Source organism: Temnothorax curvispinosus, unplaced genomic scaffold (assembly GCF_003070985.1).
Source record: "Temnothorax curvispinosus isolate PA1 unplaced genomic scaffold, ASM307098v1 QBEX01010630.1, whole genome shotgun sequence".
NCBI lineage: Eukaryota > Metazoa > Arthropoda > Insecta > Hymenoptera > Formicidae > Temnothorax > Temnothorax curvispinosus.
In genome coordinates this window covers 211,624-233,763 of record NW_020220410.1, presented here as the reverse complement: position 1 = coordinate 233,763, position 22,140 = coordinate 211,624, and the positions used below count along the sequence as shown (strand labels likewise).

At 43.3% G+C, this 22,140-nt stretch overlaps 1 protein-coding gene across 10 annotated transcripts in view; it reads right to left on the bottom strand.

The window, feature by feature from the left end:
• LOC112460563 overlaps positions 1 to 22,140 on the bottom strand; it is a 91,229-nt gene that overhangs the window by 56,392 nt on the left and 12,697 nt on the right. For 8 of the 10 annotated variants that reach the window (XR_003041453.1, XM_025025307.1, XM_025025309.1 and 5 more), the window contains one exon: positions 226 to 274. Coding sequence is in view for 9 of the 10 variants with exons in the window: in XM_025025307.1 (XP_024881075.1) it covers positions 226 to 274 (49 nt within the window). In the remaining variant the exon portion in view is untranslated. Of the gene's footprint in view, positions 1 to 225; positions 275 to 9,792; positions 10,201 to 13,304; positions 13,942 to 22,140 lie in introns of those variants that run through there. The other 2 variants (XM_025025310.1, XM_025025312.1) reach the window with 2 other exon arrangements.

Here is a 22,140-nt window from a genome sequence, read left to right as displayed (position 1 = left end):
AAACAGTAAGTAATAATCGATCGTGGGAACGACCGTTATTTATAGCGATCCACCACGCGAATACTCCGCGACGCGATTTTGTCGTAATTTTAGCGTCTTCATGAAGATAAATTCTATCTTGGTCGAGTTTCTCTCGAGAAGAAACGTAAATATAATTTTCAGGAATTATATCTACGGGATAAATTATCGCACGTCGATTTATTGGTAAATATCAGATAACTTTACCTTTTTATTGTCCATTCCGGGCGTAGAGCTGGTCACCGGCTGGTCGAGCCTGTAACAGAAAAAAAATTGACTTTGAGACACTTGCGACGGGGAATGCAACACAATTTATCATTTATTACATTTATAATTAACCAATTCCTTGGGGCAAACAAATCCGCTTTTACGTCATCCGCTAAATCTGACATTTTATTGTGAATATCTCGCCTTTTTCACTGTATCGCTCTTTCGTAATATATTTTGCTACATTTTCTCTCCGACTTCCGCTACTCTTCAAAAATAATCGTCTCAATGCCTGTCGAACGATATCGAGCGATCGTCACTTTCCGCTGGCGTGACTCGCGGACGAATCTCGACCTCGATTCTCAGACAATACGGACGACGAAGCTACGCCTCGGTGTTTTTCGATATGGCAGCATTGAAAATTTATTGCAGGCCATGCAGACGGAAAGACCGGTCGATACCTACCACGGCGCCTAAAAAAAAGGCTCTGAAATGAAAGTTTCATTCCGACTCGTCGAATAAAACTTTCCGCGCTAGAGAACCGAGTGTCATCATACCGAGCAGTGACTGCATATTGAAATAATGTAATGCTATACGCGAAACACGCATTGTTCCTTTAGAAAACCGGTGGACATTCGCGGTTACGAATCACCCCGGTTAAATTAAACGGTAAAATAATTGAAACTGACGACAAAACGACTCGTTTCGAGTGCGTCGTGAAATTTAAACAATGGAACATTTCACTAGCTTCATTATTCTTCATGTCGCTTTATCCTCCCATTTCCTTTATTACAGTATCGCCCTTTTACGAGAGAATCATATGTTCGCGTGTGTTCTTCTTAAAAAAATTAGTGTGACTGGCGTATATGTTGCCTCTCCTCGCCATTCCTGTACATATACGAAAAGTCACGTTCTGTTGTGGCAACCGTCGAGATGTAGCAATGGCATTTGCCTGCACACTACACAGGGAGGAAAGGGTCAACACACTATGCACAGGATGCCCTTGCGCGCCGTGCAGTCGCAAAGGCATAACGCGCCATCGCTTTTTATTACCCGAGCTGCACCGTCGATAGGTGCAATGTGGTGGTTGCGCGACGTGACGCGTGGCCGTTCGTTCAGAAAGTCGCCTCGGTTAGCGGGAGAGATCGATTTATCGTTTCCCGGACGGTTTTATTCCTGAGACCGGCGAGCACGTACGCCCGTTCCGTACAGCTCTGCGGTCCGTCGTCGTTGTTGTCCGTCGTGGCGCGCGGCCACGGCCGGACATTGCACGTGACGAGATGCCCGCGTGCGCCTCGATCACCGGTACACGCGGCAAAACCCCCGTCGAATTTCCATTTTCTATTCCCGGCGCGTGTTGCCCGATATTAAAGCGCCTGAATCATTTTATCAGTTCGACTTGATTCGATTTAATCTCCCGAAATCGTGAGAACTGTTATAAATCGATGTCATCGAGCTCCCGGCGCGACGCAAGAGTATCTCGTTCCCGCGTGCGTCGATAATTGAATCTTTCCGTCTCAATCGCCATCGAGATACAATGTGTAAAATGTAATGTCATCCAATATCGTGCTAAATACAGTAACTCGATATCGCATCGAGTGTGTTCGATATCGTTATACCCTCCGAAAAAAGTCTTGAAAAATCGACGTATTACAGATATTCGTTCGCGACCTTTCCGAACGAGACGCCGCGCACGTAGATGAATCCGATCCGAATAATCAGTCAGATTACTGTTCGAAAGGGTTATTATAATTAACGTCGATTTCTCTTTTATAGACATCAATCTTTTCTAAACCCGTCTTTCCCCGCATTCTAATTGCGGGATCGGTCAATCCGTTGACGGGCGAGGCCGCGTATAGTCGACTGATGACGTCAAATTGTCGATTACCCAAAAAGCTGCATGAAAGCGACAGCAACGTATCGGCTTGCCGAAACCGCAGATTCGATTGCCGATCGGTTTGCCGATCCGTTTCCAATTCGCCCCTGCTGAATGCCGCTCGCTGATCTTACCCGGCATTAGAATTCAATCGCATTTAGACGATGATAAGATAATCGACTGTAACGGGACGCGCGTTGCGCTGCAACGTCGACGACGGAATGATTAATGCCATTATAACGTCGCATTCATCTGGAATAGCAAGCGGAATAGCGTCCAAATGAAATTCCAGAGACTCCGTTGCGTGGCTCGCGTCTTCCGATCCGCTCGCAGTCCGCGACTGTACGCGCGGATTTTAATGACTGCCCTTAATTGGCGCAAAATTGCTGCTCTAATGTCTGATCCAGAGCGAGAGAGAGAGAGAAAAGGAGATTCCGCGCCCTATAACTCCTGAGCTTCACGATGTAATTAAAAACCAACGTACTAAACCGCACTCGCGTGCGTCCTAATAGAGCTGTTTCCATCTCCGGGATCGCCAAACTACCGTTCTCTTCCACAACCGTGCTCGAAAGTCCACGTCTTCGTAAAAGACGATGCTATTGACTTTTTCCTTTTCGTTGTTTTAGCGATCATGATAATCCTCCAAATGGCGCTATAAGACCGAAATAAAATACGAAACGAGTTCTACACGAGGCATGCCGTAAAAACGTGATGTTCACGTACAAGTACGATAAATCTGTTACGTCTCAGAAAAATCTCTGTTCTTTACGACAATTTTCAATGTTAAACGTTCCAAAAAGTACGATTAATTAGAACTATTCTAACACATAACGATAATAATAATCCAATTATTCGATAATGTAATTGTGCGATCATACAACAGCAAAATGAAAATAGTGGAGAGTCGCAAATGTTGCTGAATATGAACCCGCAAGCATCGTGATACTTATTTTGTAGTCGACTATGTAGATGGTTCGAAGAAAATTAATTCTAACTTTTAGCTGCAACAGACGCAAAGTCTAATGACTTGTCTAGTACGACGGATCGCTACAGAAGCGGGGCGACACGCGACACTCGGCGACGATGCCTGGAGTTTTGGCATTTACGACCGCGCTACGGAGAAACCGCGCGGTCGTCGGGGGATGCGAAATGCGAACGTTGAGGAACCGCTGCGTCGCGTCGCGCGGAGTGTACTCAAAATGCATCGTCGTATGTTACTTTAACGCTCGCGCACGCGGCGGGCGACCGAAATTGGGTCGCCGCGATGCGGTGCGATGCGCCACGATTTAACCCTTTGATGTAGCGCGGCGTGTACACTCGTTTATTCGCGGTGGCGCGCGGTGAATGCGGCATACGTCTCTACGCCACGCGACGGTATCAACCGCACCGATCTTTTATGGGTTAGGAATGCTTCTTACGGCAATATAGCGGAAACGCTGGCGCCGCGATTATCACCTCATACGTTCTGGCAGTTACCGTTTATGCCGCGCGATGCCCCAGAACTTTCAGACCACTCGCGAATATTAGATAGAATTAAAAGAAATGAAAGCTTTTCCAATTTCGCGAGTTTATCTTCTAGCATATTCGGTATCGGATAAAATTAAATAAATATAATAAAAGTATTCTGATATCTCTCGGATGAAATTTGTATTTTAAATTTCTGATTACTTGAATCTCTAGCAATTTACTGCTTAAAAATTTAATGGGAATTAAATCGTTTGCGACACGCAAAGGATATAATCACGAAATGTTTTCAAACGCCAACTGCAAACCGGAGGCAAACATATCAAAGAATTCTGGTATGCTTGGAACACGCGGTGGAAAAGTAGTGTAGAAAAAGCTCCCGCTGTTCCTTGCACGCTTATTACAGTATTCATGTTACAGACATATATTTACCGTAATAATACGACACCATCGCGTATCGCACGTCATAATGAAATTAGAGTAGTTGTGCTCGAATGTAACGTTGAACGTGACGAGAGAGCGACAAAGTAAAGCAGACAATTAAAAACACATGCGGCAGCCGCTCGACAGTCTGAAAACGAGAGTTTAATGCGATCCCCGCCGGTCTGTATACGCGCCTAGATTATATAGAAATATGCTTCAAATCCACGGCAGCATTTACGTTATTAAAATATCATTTATGCGTATTAAACGTCATTTCCCCAGGACGCTCTCAGCCACGATCGTATTTCCGGTATTTTTAGTGCCGGAGAAAATTTACTCCTTTGCGCGACAGCATCGTAACGCACACGCTCGCGATCGCTTTAAGTTCCCCGTGCCACTTGACCCAGAAATTCATGTCGAAAGCATCGAAATCGATATCCTACGGAAATAGATGCGAAGAAGCGTCGCGAATAATTGGACGTCGATAAATCGCTAATGGACGAGGGAGACGGCAATGTATAAAAGTTATATAAACGGGATCTTTTTTTCACGGATGACCTTGCCGGATAGGAAACGCAGCATCCGCGGGAAGGTCAGGATAAAATTAGCATGTGGAGGTTACATATGAATGCAGAGACCTCGACCGTGTTCATGAAGCAATCGTTTGAATAAACACGATGTATATACCTATATATCCGAGTCTCCAGTCCCACACAGGTTTCGTTTTAGGCAAATAAAGAAGGAATAAAATGCATATTTTAAGAGGATAGATATGTAGTAGTCAAGTTAATTGGGAGCTTGTCGTCTTGGCAGCAACCTACATATTTCACGAACGAATGTATATATATCGGACTTACTTTAATTTTCGTTATCGGATCTTTCTTTAGACGTTGTATGTATATAAACACATTACAGATATTTAATTACGCTCGATTTTATCGCGGTTGAATGGGGAGGAGAAAGAGAATGTAGGCGAGAACAAAAAATCCAGTGGTAGAGAAAACCAGAGGCGGTCTTGTGGCTAGAGGGAAGGATGAACGGAAGGGGAGAGGAGCGGAGCGAGACGGGGCTAGACGTGCATGAAAAGCCTCTTCACCAAGAACTCGCAAATATTTTTGCATCCTGGATGAAAGCTCCTCGCGTAAACCGACGCGAAGTGCTTGCTCGTCTCGTTGTGCTTCATATTGGAAGAACGTAAGAGGATCCTCCCGAGTATGAGCTCCATGAAAACGCGTCGCTTTTCCCGAGCTTACTCTCTTCCGGCAGTTTGCATGCGGATCGGCTGTTCCGCCGTTTCTCTCTCTCTCTCTCTTTCGTTTTTTAATTCCCGAAAGTTGAGCGAGAAGCATTGTAGTCGTGCTGTCGTCGTGAAACACGTACAAGTGGGACAAACATGGCGAACGACTCCTGCAGGTATCTGCAGGTCCCAATACAGGCCGGGTCTAGTCGATAAAGCTGCTTCCGCTCGTCCTTTCCCTCGTTCTTTCTCTTCCCGCCACCTCCGTCCTCTCCTCTCGTCTCCTTCTTTCTGCCTTTTCCGCAGCCGCAGACCGCGGCTTACCGTCGCCGAAGAAATTTATCGGCGGACTTTACGTTTGCCTCTCTCTGTCGTGAAGTCTGAGTAAGTGCTGAGTGACTCGCGAGATGACTGCCGGGGAGACAGTTGGCTGCTCCGGAGAGCAGCCGGTATGAAATTTATGGGAAAGCAAAATAAACCGTACGCCAAGGCTAATTTATAAGCGCGCCGAGCTTAATGGTGTAAGACAGGATATTAGTTGGAGAATTTATGTTAACTTCCCAGCGGATGCATCCTGTTGCTCTTTGTCAAGCTGCCCCGTTGAATATTGATCGCGGGACTAAAAGTTATCTCGCAGCTTACAGGTCGGCTAACCAGCGCTACACGAGGATGCTTCTTTCGAAAGTGATACACGCGGTATGAGAAATAGTATGAATTTCAATGAGGCGACAAACAAGATTATAAACTTTTTGTTTGGAAAACTGTACTTCGATATAAAGATTTTTAAAATTGTCGGCATCTCTATTACCACTTTTGAAATAAGCTTGAAATAAGTAGTTTACGTATAGGTTTAATGCAGGAAATGATCGTTATTTCAAATAGTGATTTATAAAAATCATGTCATATAAAGAATTCATTTAATGACGCAGCAAAAACGTACGGAATTTTTATGAGTAACAAATAGAAAACTAGATCAAAATCTTAATTGTTTATGTCACCGCCGTTGACAGAATCCGAAAATATATCGAAATTAATACAATATGATCGTATCTGTACAATCGGAAAATTTGCAATTTATTTATCGATGCAAATTATAAACTCAGCGAGCTGTGAGTTAATTATTACGACACGCTCTTCGAGCCTGATATTCTACATGTAGCGATGAGTGCACATGAAGTTTACACCGGTTTAGATCGATACACGGCGTCTTGTCGGTCGTGGTATATACATCAATACGTCATTTCCTCTCATAGCATCCCAAGAGTATAATTGAAACAGAATGGATCCCCTTTCGAGGCAACGGCGAATCGTCTCCCTTTCTCGTGTCTCTCCGTCGATTTTCGCTCGTGACCTTCCGACCCCTTATCTCCACAATATCGGATAAAATATGCGGTAGAACTGTTATTTTTAGAAATTTAATATTTACATCCCACGCCGCGCGCGACAGATATACCTACATGTTTATTTTATCAATAGTCCGCACGACATAAGTCATAAATTGAACAGTTAATTAGAGTAACGCGATCATTCAGAATCGCGTCAATTGCAACAATACCATTGAAGATCGCAAATTGTTTCTGTATAGAGCTCTTCGTATCTGCTTTCAATATAATATCGTATCATCGTTGTGCCATGTAACAATTGAGCGTATTTGTAATCAATTACACGTTCGAAGCCTTCAGTTAATAACAATTTGCAGCGCATTATTCGACGTCATATAATCGTCTAGACTTGCAAATATTCACCCCTTTTTTCGTATCGTTGAATTTATATCACAATATTCTTCTAATTCTTTATAATTTTTTTTTAACTGGATACAACCACAGTAGTCGAATTTTACGTTGCACACGAGCGACAATCAACAAAACGCAAATATCATAACAACGTGACCACAATGCCGTTACGCTATTATTCTGAATATACCGTCAATGGTATGTGTGAATGGACCTTTATATATCGCGCATGCCGTACGCGACGCACGTGTCGCAGTCGTGCAAGTCTTTCCCAGTGAGTGCAATCCCTCGCCACATGACCTAGGTAGCCGATCGATAATCATGGCGAAAAGTTCGTTCGGTGAAAATAGTAGAATCCCATCGTACGAGGAGGAATAGGACGCTTAAAAGCGGGCGAACTTCCACTTGTAAGCGGACACACAAAGGGGCTTGCGTAACGAAACAACGGAGCCAGCGCGAAGAGATGAATTATGTTTGTCAAGTTGCAATTCCCATTTTGCACAAATAGCATTTTGCAAGTAGTTGAGTTCCGCGGATGAGCATTTTGTTGAGAGTTTGCCCCAGTGCCAGAAGCTGCCGTATAAGGCACGTCGAACAAGCGAGGTTAATGGTAAAATGGTATAAAGTTAACTGAGTAAATGCTTAGAATTTTTCCTCTCTCTTAATTAATTTTTTTTAATTTTAATAAACCCTAATTTGAGAGACATAGACGGGAGTATGCACGGGAGTACTGGACAACGCACATATGTGCACAGTCAAATTTAACGGAGGCATGCTTGACCTATATACGCATTTCACCCACGCTTCCCTTATCGACAACAATCATCCCTTTATCGCGACGTAGGCTACAATACCTCGCTTCGATGCCACGTCGATCTCGTCGGATATACTACGCTCTATTCGCCCGTACTTCTCTTTCGACCGTATTTTCACCAGCGCGTACATTTCGCGCACATTTCGCGCGACTACGAGCCAGATGAAAAAGCTCCAGATGTATCGAAGCGATGGCTCGATAGCAGACGGGTTTATGCACGGTACAGAGGCGGCAGTGATTCGCGCGTACATATCCTACGGGCGCGTCACGAGAGATGGAAAAAGATACAGGGGTAAAGAGAAGAAGAGCTTGAGCTTTTTCGGACATTCTCGCGTCTACTTTGTGGGCGATGTTCGACTGGAGATCTCTACGGCTACGCGCCGCGAGAATACATTTTAAAACACGCAATCGACAAAGGCATGTCGAAAAATCTCCCAACCTTCCCGCGGGACTTGATTTTTATTGATCTCCTCGATGAGATTGGAGTTGACAAACATTCGCGTTATTTACGTCTCATTCGCTCATAGCTATTTTGGAACGATAAAACTGAATAATTTAGACAAATAATTACTTCTAAAATTTTTCTGCAGGATGTTAGTTTTTATCGAGCTTCGCGATCAAAGTTGGAAAAACAAGATATTCGTCCAATTTCCGCTATTTTTACTCCGCGCACATTCCTATAGATTTTAAAGTGGTTGCAGTTGAATTTTTTATAAAAAAAAAGATACTGATCACGAAATATTGGACGAACAATAATACAATCAAAATACTCGGGTATAACAAAAATAGTATTCGCTTTGTTCAATCATCTGGATGGAGGGGCGAAGGAGTGATGCTATTTGTGTGTTTCATGCACAGTTTCATGAATCAGTCATAGCGCTCTTTTGATGTGGATCTCCTCGCACATATTCCTCGGAGTTTCACAAGCAGTTACAATTGAACATCTTCCTCGCACAATGATAACGGACGAAACGTTGGAATGATGAAATAATAATGTGGACAACTGAGATACAGACTGAAAATTGTCTAGAGAGGATATTCTGAAGGGAGGGACTGAAAATTGTCTGGGAGGAAAAAAGTAATGGAAGACGAAGGTAGAACTTGCTCTGTGTCAAATCGTCCGGCGATATCGCGATTGCATTACGGACCTTCGTGCTTCCATTGCGAAGCCTCTATTTTTTTTATTTCAATTGTCTCGAAATATTTCGCGAGTAAAATGAAGATAAGAAGAGATAGGTAACGACAAGTGCAACAGCAGAATACAATTTCTTCGAATACATATAATTATATGTGTATATGTATGTACATATAATTATGTATAAAATTATAATATTGTATAACATAATTACATACCCACACAAATACATAAACACACAAATATATAAAACAACGAATAAAGAAAAGCTTATTTTTCTTCAAAGAAAAAAGATGAATGCTCGGGAAATCTGATCAGAAGCGAGTAAGTACTTTGCCTGTAATAAACTAATAAGTCTATGTGAGGATGGCATGAAGGAGAAAGGATTTATCGCGTCCTTCGCCGTATGCGCCCGCTAATGCGTTTCCGACGAATTATGAAACGCTAAGTTGCAGTCGGCCGAACGAATTCCATCATGCCCGTTTCCGCCTTTGTGAATTAATAAAAAACGCGGGTTACAAGAGAGCGATTTTAAGCCGCGAAAATATCGCATAATATGTTGCGTCATTAATGAAAGCAAGATTGTACGATTATCGACCCGTGATATTATTCTAATTGTATTCGTTTTAATTATACTCGCTTTCAGCCAGTAATTAAAATTCCTTTCGCGACGCGCAAGATAAGAGTCGAAGGAGTTTCTGAACAAGATACGGAAAATATCGAGATGCGGATGTGAGATATCACGGCGAGATTCGATAAGTAGAAAATGATAGTGATCGGTTTATTCCTGAAAGAAGGAAGAATGAAAAACAGGTGTTCTGAATAAAAGTTTTCCGCGTTATAGCCGGCGCCTTATACACAAATAAATGCCATTACACGTCTTACCAGTCGAAAAAATTCCACAGGCACGCGAACATGTTGGCTGCTTCCCACATCGACGACACCTTCGCGCGTTTCTTGCACTCTTCCGTGAATACTTCTAAATCGACCCCGATCGTTGGTCGACGAAAATCCTCTCTTTTTTTTTACATTTTTACACGTACGACCAAGTTTACCATCGATCGCACACTCGGAGGGCTCGCTCTGGCTTTCCTCGCTGTTTCCTGATCGGCATCGAGCAGCAGCACGTTCGAGCGTTACCCGTTAGTATCGACGAGTAGAGTTGCGATGTCATATTCAAGCTGACGCTTGCACTCTCGCAGTTTGCGCGGTCCATCGCGGTCGTTACGCACTTGCAAAGTAGCGCGGACTCGGCACGAGAATTTCGTCACGCCAATCGCCCGCTCTATTGATCTGCCGATATTAAGAAGACACGAGACGAATAATGAAGCTAGAAGCGACAGAGATCTCGCGCGCGCGGCGGTGAGCTCATTGCGCGGCGTTACACGTGTCGCGACGTGTACACGGTGTGTTTCCGCGAGCTTCGAATTCGCCCTCATCATGAAACCGTGGCAATTAGTCGGCTAATTCTAAAGCGGAATAGCAAATTACCTGTCGCGCGGAAATGTCGTTTCCCTCGCAACGCGGGACGTGCAATCCCGTATTAATACAAACAGCCCCCTCTCCCACGAGAAAATGGCGTACGTCCATTCTTGTCGAGTTGTCGCAATTTCCCTCGTGATATTTTGCAAAAACAATCCAACAACGGACGGGCAAGGCTCGTGTAAGTTTCCGGGGAAAAAACATCGACGCGGATGTGCGTAATGCTGTTCGTCAAATTTCCCCTAACGAGAAATGCATTTATACAGTCGCCCCTATAAAGGAAACGTACGACCAGCCGGGAAAGTTGGGAAACGGATTAAAAGCGAAGACTGTCCGTGTCGACGCCGGTGATAACCACTTCGCAAACTCGCGTAAACTCGTTATAGAGTCCATCACCGTTTATCGAAGGTTGCATGCATTTGTGAAAATAAAGGTGCGCCGCAGCAGCCGCCGGGCCGCCTCGTCTTCGTCGCTCAAAGAATTTAAATCTATGTTATATGTCACCGTCGTGTACACGTACATAGTACTTAAATTTTCCTGAAAATGTGGCGCCTCGACGGATTCGAGCTCCGCGACGAGGAGAGGAATCCCCTCGAAGCAATGAACCGATCATAAACTCATTTAAACGGTCGACGATATGCATCAAGACATATTAAAAGCTGCGCGACGACTTTTCCCGCAGCTACGCTGCAAACAACTCAATGTTAATGTTGATGTTCATTAAATTTAGGTGCGGCACGTAATAACAGCGGAGTAATAAAAAATACATCGCATAATTGAGTCATCCGTTTTATCTATTGCAATTTCTCGTTCCATTTCGGAACGGAGAGAAAATTGACTCTTTCGCGCATAAATTTTTCTTCTCTTTTCGACGCGAGACAAAATCCTGTCTACTATATTTTCGAAGGTATACAAACGCGATACGTGTGATAATTCATTTCTTTTTATTCCCTCTATCCACCCTTTAAACGCGAATAAAATGCACACGCGCGGCATTGAAAATTATGTCAAAATTACGAGAGAGAGACCTCCGATAGATAAAACACTACATTCTATGCTCTACTCGGAACGATATCGCCAGTAATTTGGCGATGCTTGTTACGGATAAAAAAAAAGAAAAGGAGTACTATCTTCCCATCGCATTATCGCCTCTGCGAGCGACGTTAATGTATTCGGCAGCGTGTAAAGCGTGCATCGAAAACAGAGTTGCCGGAGTTGCTAGTCGAATACATGAATAATCAGGTTGCCACCGCTATACGCTCTCGGTAACCGCCGCCGGTTTTATCAAAAGGCTGTTCACCGTACGCTACGAGAAAAGCGAGTACGTCTTAGAATTTTTTTCTTTCTCATGCAAAATATAAATTCCCGTCGTCCAATTACTTTCGCTCGTGGGAGCGTAACCAGCATCGTTTGGATTGCGCTGATTTTTTAATAGCTTTCCCGTGTAATCTCTTTAACCTTTCAGATAATCTTTAAAAAGGTAGTTATATATATCGCGAGCGAGTTTAATGCCAAACACGATGTTTTTCACGAAGCTTGTTATTCCGTTCGAAGAAAATTGATATAGAAATTATATCTTGATTTAATGAACAAAAATTTCCAATGTTACGCGAATAAAATCCTGCCGTTAAATATATATATATATATATATATATATCTCTCTCGAATAAAAAAAAAACAAAGTAGCGTGATACAGGTAAATAACTACCGGCGCTTAAATGCCACATCGATTTTAACCCTATCCTCAAACGAGCAAACCCCATCCCGGTTTTTGCCGTGTCGCAAGCGTCGCGTCGCGTCGGCGAAACCGTAAATACGTGGTTTCACTCGGACTATTTTCTTGATTAAAACATCGATCGAGACACACGGTCGGCGCCGTGACACGAGCCGCGACAGCTTCGTTCGAATTATCAAATCGCGGATAGGCGTGCGGAAACATTTCGAATAAAATCAACGAGCGTCGAATCAATTTGACGCGAATGCGGAAACAATGGAGCGCACTCAACGAAGTGTATTTAATGATAAAACGCATTAGTTGGGCGTATCGCGCGACAATTTCAACTTGGTCTCCATCCCGTATATCTCGCGTCCCTCAACCCTCAATATTCGTCGCACGAGTTAGCACATTACTCCATCCCTCCCCGATTAGCATTCGTTTCCGCGGAGCGACGAGCGGTTGGGATAAATAAACGCGCAACGAGAGGTGGAATGCCTTTTGAGGGACTTTGCATGTTTCACGAAATTCCTTCCGCGTACCACCGCGTCGAATTAACGTGCCTTCGCGACGCGCGCGTCCTGAATATCCTCTGATCATCTGAATATTGCAAAACTTCGTTTGAGCGAGGGTCGATTGCTCGTCAACTCCCGTTCGCACCGCCCTTGGCCTTCCGCGATCAACCCTATCCGAACTACCGCGTACGTTGCCCTTCCGTGTGAACTTTCGAGTCGGAGTAAAAATCGAAGCGAGACTTCTCGCGATATGAAGGCTCATGTAAATTCCATAATACGACGGTTCAATACGATGATTTTTTCGTGATTTTCTCGACTCGAAGATCTTCGCGGTGATAAAGTACATAAAATTAATGAAAAACCGTATGCCAATTAAAACTATCACATAACCATCTATGACAATTTGTCATTACTATTTTTCGTTTTGCATTTTTGATTTTCTAATTTTCAAATTATTTTCGCGAATACAATGCAAGGATATTTTCCAGAAGACTATTTTACCAGTAACATAGATCGTAATGAAGGCGTGGATAATTCATAAAATGCTATTTAAATGTACATTATCACCGCACATTCAACATTAAATAATCCATCCAATTCCACGTTTTATATTTGCCTAATAAAAATGGCTTTAAATTAGACACTAAAAGAAAAGCGGGCAATTATATTTAGCCTCAAATATATACCGAAATATTTAAGTATTTCATTGGTGAGGACTAATGCCACGGATCCATGAGGACAACTTTCATTAATCGCCGCGATGAGATCCCCCTCTGACCAACTTCTATCTGGAGGTCGCGACCAAGACACTCGTGTCACTCGCGATTGTGATAATCACACTCGAAGAGACACCCCGGAAGAGTCCCCCGGGTGTCGACCGGTGCACGATCACGTGCCGGGTGTCGCGGGGCAACGTCCGCGCATTTTCTTTCTCCGTCGCGCTCAACGCTCGCTACACCACTTGTACGATGCCGGCGAGATATGGCGAGGCGCCGCGCCGCCGAGGCTGATCGTCTGCCCGATCGCGCGCGCGAGACAGACGGCAGTCGATCGTCCTCGCCGGGGTCACGGGAGGACGCGCCGGAAGCGGCGCGCGGCAATTATTATCATCGATTGTTATCACTGCTCCGGCATCCTCGGCGACAACGGCGGCGAGCCCGTGGCTCGCTGACGCCAAGGACAGGGTAGAAAGGGCGGCGGGGCCCGCCGTAGATGCTCCGCTTCGGAGTACGCCGCGCGCGAAGGAGGGTTAACGTCGCGCGACCGTGCCGGGCTGTTCCGGCGAAGAGAGGGCGAGAATTCTGGGGTTGCCCGACTCGTAGCGCGGCGAGGGCCCAACTGGCATGCGCCTTTGCCACCCTTCCTCTCTCGCGCCCCCGTACACTTCCGCCGCCGCCGCCGCCGCTGCCATCGCCGCCGCCGCCGTCGCCGCTACCCCTCGCCGTGCTCGTCGAGCTGCTGCCACCCCAGCGCGTTCTCTCTGTCAGTACACATTGGGATGGGAGGGAAGGGGGGAGGGGGAGATACAGTGCCGCGGCTTTCGCTCTCTCGGTTTTCTCCGTTCCGATCACCCCCTCTGCCGCCGCGCGCCGCCGAGCGCGCGAGCGGGTGCGCGTGTGCATCCCCTTCTCCTGCGCCCCTGGGAATCGCCGGCGGCGCATTGTTCTTAGGAGGGTTTCGCGAAGACATCTTCCGCGATACGTGCATCTGCCCTATGACAACGAGTTATCTTGTCGTACGGAGTTTTGAGAGGGGAAATCGTATGCGGATACGTGAAATGTCTCAGAAAATTCACTCAAAGATGGTGGATATGTATTTAAAAAAAATTTTCGGTTGTAATACTTTCACGTTTCACTTTACACAATTTAAGAGCAGATCTATCTCATAAGAATAAATACTTCGCATTATTTCAAAATGGACCAAAAAAATCGAAAACTATATCGTGTTTCAATGTTAAGGAATTTATTTACTAATTGGGAGATTAAAGGTGATAATTATAATCATTAAAACATCATATTAAAATCATATTTTTTTCTGAATAGGATAAAGATAACGATGTTATCTGCAATGTAATCAGAAATGATTGATTATGCAGCAAACGCGATAGTAAACGCCAAGTTATCTGTAGAAATCGTGCAGCGAACATAGAAACGAAAATTGCATTCTGCGGTCGTAATTAGAAGAATTAGGGTCGTTAGCTTCTCGGCACCCGTATATATCTCCGACTCATTGTCAGTGCCAGCGAAGCGTTCACTTTATTATCATCACGTCGTTGAGCGACGAGGCTAAGTCGCCATGAAGAAGTATTAAAGGGGATCTTTCAGTAAAATATCGCCCAACAATAATCTTCTTTAGACAACAATGTCTCCCGCGTTTTATACGCGATCGAACGCGATAGCGGCGAAGTTCCGGCCATGAATGAACAACGAGCGACGTGACCCATAAACACGCGTGTGCAAAACGATACGCTTCAGGCCGAACAAAGATCGCACGAGTGCGATGTCACTGGAAAGCACTACCGGCAAAGAGTTTACTATAGAATGGCGAATGGCGTTCGCCAGAGGGGCTCTCGATACCACAGCATTCATTCTCATCGACTACGGTCATGTACGATTCATGTAGATGTATAGAGCGAGGGAAAAGCATCGGAACCTCCAAATACATATATCAACCACGAAGCAATTTTGAGGAAAAGTTGTAAATAAAAGTTTTAAGGATATTGCAAAAGGGTAATATAATGCATGCAACGCATTTTTTTATATCATGTATTTTTATTATGTAATATTAATATTTGCAAAAATAATTAAGTTATTTTCAATATTAATATTTGCAGAGTTATCAAGGAATTATGTAAAAAAATATTACGATCTCATTTGAAAAAATATCGCCGAAAAGTACACTTCATGAAAATTCACGCTTTAAAAAATTTATTTATACGCATTATACTTTCCTCTTAAAAACTTTTTATCGTCGAGATATTTTTTAAATGGAACAACAATATTTTCTTTATATTCATGCTTTGACAATTCTCCTCGAATCATTTTGCATACAAGTGTTAAGATAAAGTCATAAAAAATCAGTAGTAGAAGAAAATATTTCACATTTTATTATGACGTAAAATAAATTTCAGATAAAAAGTTTTTAAGAGGGAAGTATAATGCGTATAAATAAATTTTTTAGAGCGTGAATTTTCATGAGATGTACTTTCCGGCGATTTTTTCAAATAAGATCGTAATATTTTTTTACATAATTCCTTGATAACTCTGCAAATATTAATATTAAAAATAACTTAATTATTTTTGTACGTATTAGAGTATTAATAATAAGTAGAGACAAAAAAATAATTATGAAATATATTTAATTATGACTTATTTTGATACAAAATATCAAAATATTCGATTATTTTATTTCTTTTATGCACGGAGTAAAATGATCAGTTGACAACACAAATATTTATTGTATTTTTAAAAGATTTCTAATTTGCAACGGGGAACTGCATATTTATTTTAAATGCAGTTATATGTTGTTTTTCATTTATTAATTTATATCTCATTCTATTGTGTATATAAAAACTTTAAAGTATCACAAGATAATCGAAAAATTAGTATTTTAAAAAGTATTTCATATTTTATATCAAAATATGTTAAAATAAAATAGTTTCGTAAAAATTGATTTTTAATAATTTTGATTTTCATACACAGAATAATTGGGAATTAAATTATTTAAATAAATATATAATTAAAAAAAATATCAGTTACGTTTATATATATAAAACGTCTCATAAAAAACACATGTTCTAAAAAATGTATTGCATGCATTATACGTATCTAACTTTAAAATTTTTTATTCAAAACATTTTTTAAAAATGTTTCATATTTTTTATAAATTGGCGGTTTCGATATTTCTGTATATGTACGATACGTGTGGACTCGCATGACGATCCAGTAAACGAGTCGAACAGAATTTTAATGGTACTTTTTAACTTGCGATCGATTACAAATATATTTGACATTAAGAATAATACGTATCAGTCATCTGTATTATGTAGAGAAGAGTACTTGTCGAATAACAGAATTCCTCTCTCACGTGCGTGATAGATCAACAGATCGCAACGGACGTGCCACTCACGTCAATAGATGACGGGGATCATCATGGTGAGAGCAAAGGAGCTCTTATATTTGGTCAGCTTTCAACTTTGACCTCCGTTTCGCCTTCCCGTGACATACTAGGTCCACGATATATTATCACGTGAATATAAGCGTTCTCTCTACATTCTTAATGTCCTCGTCGTTCCTAAGTTTTCGTGACCGACCGCACATTATTTTTGCAACTAGGAAAAGTTGGATTTCTGGGGAATACATAAAGAAATCTACAACGCAATCCTGTAATTAATTTCTAAGGGAATTCAAGCGAATCTGAAGGAAAGGTAGCTAATTTTAAACTGTTGTGGGAATTGAAATGTGGTGCAGTAAATCTCTGGGATAACGAGCGCACCGCTGTATACTGTATAGTCACGTGTTATAGTCAACCATGCGAGTGCCAGACACCATAGCGATAGCTGTACCGTAACGTGGTTATGCAATAAACAATGGGGCACGCGTTTATTATGTAACGCGCGTGCAACATACGTGCGATGCGGTCGGTTATCGTTGCGCTAATGCGAAATGATGTTGTACGGCGTTACAGAACCGTAATTTTGCGCGTTTGCCGGCGCAACGAGTCGCATAATGTTTAGCGCACGACGATTCGTCGGTGCCTCCTTTGTTCCTCCCTCGTGCGACGAGAATTCTTCCCTTCGATCGTTTCGTGGCCGTTTCCGGTCGCGCGACTTTGATAACGTCGTCTCGTTCATACCGTCGCGAAGGACGGCGTCGACCCTCCGACTCCCGACCTCCCGATCGAAGGGAAATGCAGAAGTCACGTGAAAAGAAGTCGAAGGCACGTATTTCGTATCTCCGATGATGCTCCGCCTCGAGATCGACGTGCCTCGAAAGGAAATTCGAGCGCGGGCTTCGAAATGCGAAAGTGTCATCTGAATTCCTTACCTGTCTGAAAGCAAGCTTATCGACGATATCGTTCATGTGCAAACGTCCCCGCTGTAATATTAACGCGCGATATAACGCTTAACGCGATTCGAGGCGAACGTGAATTTTACAATTCGAGAAGGGAGATTAAATATATCGAAACCCGTAATGGTATCGAAAATTGAAAAAGTTTCAAACTTTATCCTCCGCGCCCCGTTGGTCGTTCGGCTGGGTTTAAGAGTGACCTTTTTATTCAGGGTCCGGTAATATCGAAGGTCTTTATCGAGTGGTTTTATGTTTCGTTATCCGGCCGGGGCACGAAGCACGGCAAGTATTCTTCTATAAAGTTTGTAGGCAATATCGTCTTTTATTCGTTAATAACGTACGGTATCGTTGTAGGCTGCGGGCGCATTGAATCGTAAAACGCTGTACAGGCGGCGTAAACTCCACTCTCCCTCCCCCCCCGCACAATTACATAATAATACGAGGCGCATTGCGTGATCGTGTATGTGTGTATTGCCGTATTAAATACACTCGCGTAACCGATCCATCTTTCACCCGCGACACCCGTGTTATCACTGCAGCAGACACAAGACAAGTTTCGCAAGTTTTCCTGATTCGGGAAAATACTTGATATTCACGACACGCTCCGCGGGTAGTTATCGCTAAACCGGAGATCGCGCAACGGTGACATTTCCAAAGGATCACTTCGCGTTAAATCGAAGCGTATACGGCTCCCCTTTCTTCGTTAATACTTTACGGATTTAAGATAATTACGAGAAATGGGACGGAATTTATTTTAACATCGTTAGAGCGTTGTCGATGTAAAGATGAATTTTGTCATTTACGGTCTGTCATAAATGTTTGAAAAACATATGCTAAACGATTTGCGATTGAAAATATTGATAAAATCTTCTCGCGCAAATTGTATGTGATTCGCGAAGTATCAAGGTTTCTCAAACTCTTTGAAAAGAGTCACTTCTGTAGATGAAGTAATAAGTGCATTCTTCTCAAATTTTTTCTTTTTCTTTTTTATTCTTGTTAAAATTGACCGCGATGAGCTGGTCCATTCTCTCTGTGATAATAATAAGGCAATTTTCGTTAATATATATATTCGAGTATCACATCAAGTGTCTTTTTCCTTACTCTCTTCGAGTTATTAAGTTGAATGCGCAAGAAGCGCCGATAGCGTGTCATAACGTTAATATCGCGTTGATGTAACCGTGCGTGCCAAGTCTTGCGCAAAATCTTTGCTTAAATATGCACAGCGTCCATTATTAAAACATTAAAGCGAGATTCTATATCGCGGTGTCCGCTCGCGAAGGTGGATGGCTTTGCCGCTTTCCGAGCACGATACCAGACTAGCTTCAGCTAACCACACAAAGCGATGTATCGTGGAGACACGCCGTTAGTAAGATGCATGACCGCACGCGCGCGGTCGTGTAAAAGCTGCGACACACGACGTATGTGTACGTGTATGCAAGTTCCGGGTCCTCAGTTTGTGGCACCGGGTGTGAAATTTCCGCGCAAAAGATAAATAGATAAAGGGAAGAATGGCAAGTTAATATGCAAAATTATTTATAATATAATAGTAAATAATTTTTCTCAATACGAAGTGACCGCAACTCTAATATCTAATAAAATAAAACCGAAATAACTAAAAGTAGAAGAGATTTTTTAGAGGTAATGAGATAATTTTTGCAACAGACCTCAGCTTAAACTAATATTAGGATAAAGACGTTATCCATAATTGTGAATACCAATTGGTATTTACAATTTTCAACCTGATAACGTCTTAATCCTAATATTTGCTTTAGCACATGTATATAAATATACGTATACATACATATGTATATATATAATTGTGTAAACTGCACGTGCATGAATACGGATTGCAACCGCGGCGACGGACAACAAGAGGCGCGTGTTTCCGAATAGATGTTGCGAGGGCCGTACGCATAATGCATTTGCATCTATATGTATAACGAGATCTGTGTGCACGAGGGTTGGGTTATCTCGAAGAACTTTGGCACCTGAAACACGATGCCGAGACGTGCTTTCCCGCGGCCTCAAATTGAGACGAACGAGAAGCAGCATACACCATGTACCACAAGGCACATATACATTCGTATCAGAGACGAGAAATCCCAACTAGCGCAGAATCTTGAGAAATCTTTTGGACTCTCGGTAGCCACGAGACCGAAATCCTTAATCTTACTTAAGAATTCTCGAATAAGAATATCTACTTTAATGAAGTCCTCGCGGATTAACGTTATCCGTTCTTATTTCGCGCTGATTAAAGGTAGGAAAACTTTCCTTATTAGTTCAACGACAGATACTCCAAAAATCTTTAACACTTCTCTGCCGTCCCGAAGTGAACGAAAGTAATTACTACTTAGTTATCTCTTTTTATATATCCCGGGGAGTATACGAATCCCGTGGAAATATGCGGGGGATAATCGCTTCTAATCTCAGCCCAGCGAGCTTAAAACAAATACGCCCCGCGCCGAAAGCGGCAAGAAAGCGGGAGGCCGGACGAGCGCGACGCGTTGACACGGTATTACGTTAAGTGGATTAAAAAGTTGCGCATGAGAATGGAATTAATTAGCGCGCGATGTTGCACCGATCCGGCGCGGGGATACGACGGATATAAACGCATCAGTTAATTAACCAGCCTTCAAACTCCGCCTTCGTGGTATCGCTCGCGTCCGTGGATTAATAATCGAAAGCCCGGTTAAAGCGGTCGAGGCAGAACGTTTGTTCTGGTCTCCGGGGCGATCGGGCGGGATTGACTTGGCCGCGAGGAGTTACCGTGTCCCGAATATCCCGAATATCCCCGTGGATATCATCCCGTGCGGAAGCGAGACGCGCGCGCTTCCGAGGGATTACCCGTCACCGTGAACGACGACCGTGCGTCGACCGACGTGGAGTCGCGGAGTGAGAATCCCACCCCCTATAATCCCCCTCGCCGCAAGATAAAATTTGTTTGCCGGCGAGCTCGCCGTTCGGCTAAGCTTTTGTATAACCCGTCTATCATCGGCGGATATACCACCCGTGGCGTGTGTCGCACCGGATCGAATACCACCTGACACCGGTCTTTTCGCTCGCGGAGAGTTAATAGCCGAATGTCCGCGTATACAATGAGATACTTTCTCCGGAGATATCCGGGACCCCTCCCCCCTCCCCGATAACACGGGGGATGCTTCATCCCGCGGAGGAAATAACACACCCCGAGAGCACGATGTATAGCCCGGACTTAAGTTATTTATGGACTTCGAGACAACGCGCGCCGGCCGTTCACTACCGTTTTCCCCCTTCCATCTTCGACCTATCCCGCGGAAACATTACGGTACGGCAAATTCCAGCGCGCCTACTAGCGCAGCGGAATGCGACTTCGTTAATCCTCTTCACTGAATTTCGTTGCATGTGCAAGGATCGTTTAGGATCGGAGCTGGCCACTTTTCAATTGTTAAAGCACGTCATGAATAAAGAAATAGAAAAGATAAATAAATAGGATAATATTGTGAATAAGTAAATAGAAGACTGTACATAATCGCGCGGATTATCGGCCTAATATTAATTTTCTAGCTTTATCTCGACAATACAGGTACTTGAGTCGATCTTTCGTCGAATCGTATAGTCATATGCTACCAAAATTACAATTCACATTACTCGATAATTAATAGATGCTAATTCGCATCTGACAGACACTCGTAATTACTAAAAATTTATTTGTTACGAGAAACATAATTTCAGTTCAAACCTGAATTTTCCAATTTTCCGAACACTTTATCATTCGATTACCGAGATTCTAGTGATATTACGTGATATATATATTAAATAATGGTAGGTAGGATATATATATTAAATAATTTAGAGGTGAATAGTCGACGAAATGTTTTTCCAAGATAACAACAACACGCTGAAATTTACGTCTAAATGAATTTGATGTTTGGAGAGAAATTTTTCCCAACCTTTTTCATCACGGTACCATCGTAGATAATTCGCGGGGATTACAGTCAAATGAGAAAATCGTGAGCATTCACAGACTATCATCCTCCCAGTCGTAAAAGCGTACTAAGAAATTTACGTCGCTCCCGCGCGGCGTCTTCGCGTTCGCGGAAACGTTGAAACATTTTCACGGACAGAAAGCACGCATCTGGAAGCTTTCAGCCTCGTGGACACGTGACGGAAAGATACGGGGACATTTCGCCGGACATTTCCATGCGAGGAGTGAAATAAAGGACGAGATGGTCCTCGACCGTCGTCCTGGGTCCCAGTGATGCATGGCATCGTTCGGACCTGGCACGAAGCGATTGGAACAGCGCGCCCTGGGAGAGCGATGCCACCGACTGACCGATAAGACCCGATCGAATGGAAACCCTTTCGCAACTCCATCCCCCTTTCTCTCTTCTTCCATTACGTTTTCGCCCGTTTGACGAGTCTTCTCGCCAGTGCAGTTTCCGCAGATTCTATCCTTGTCTTGTTCGAGTCTCGC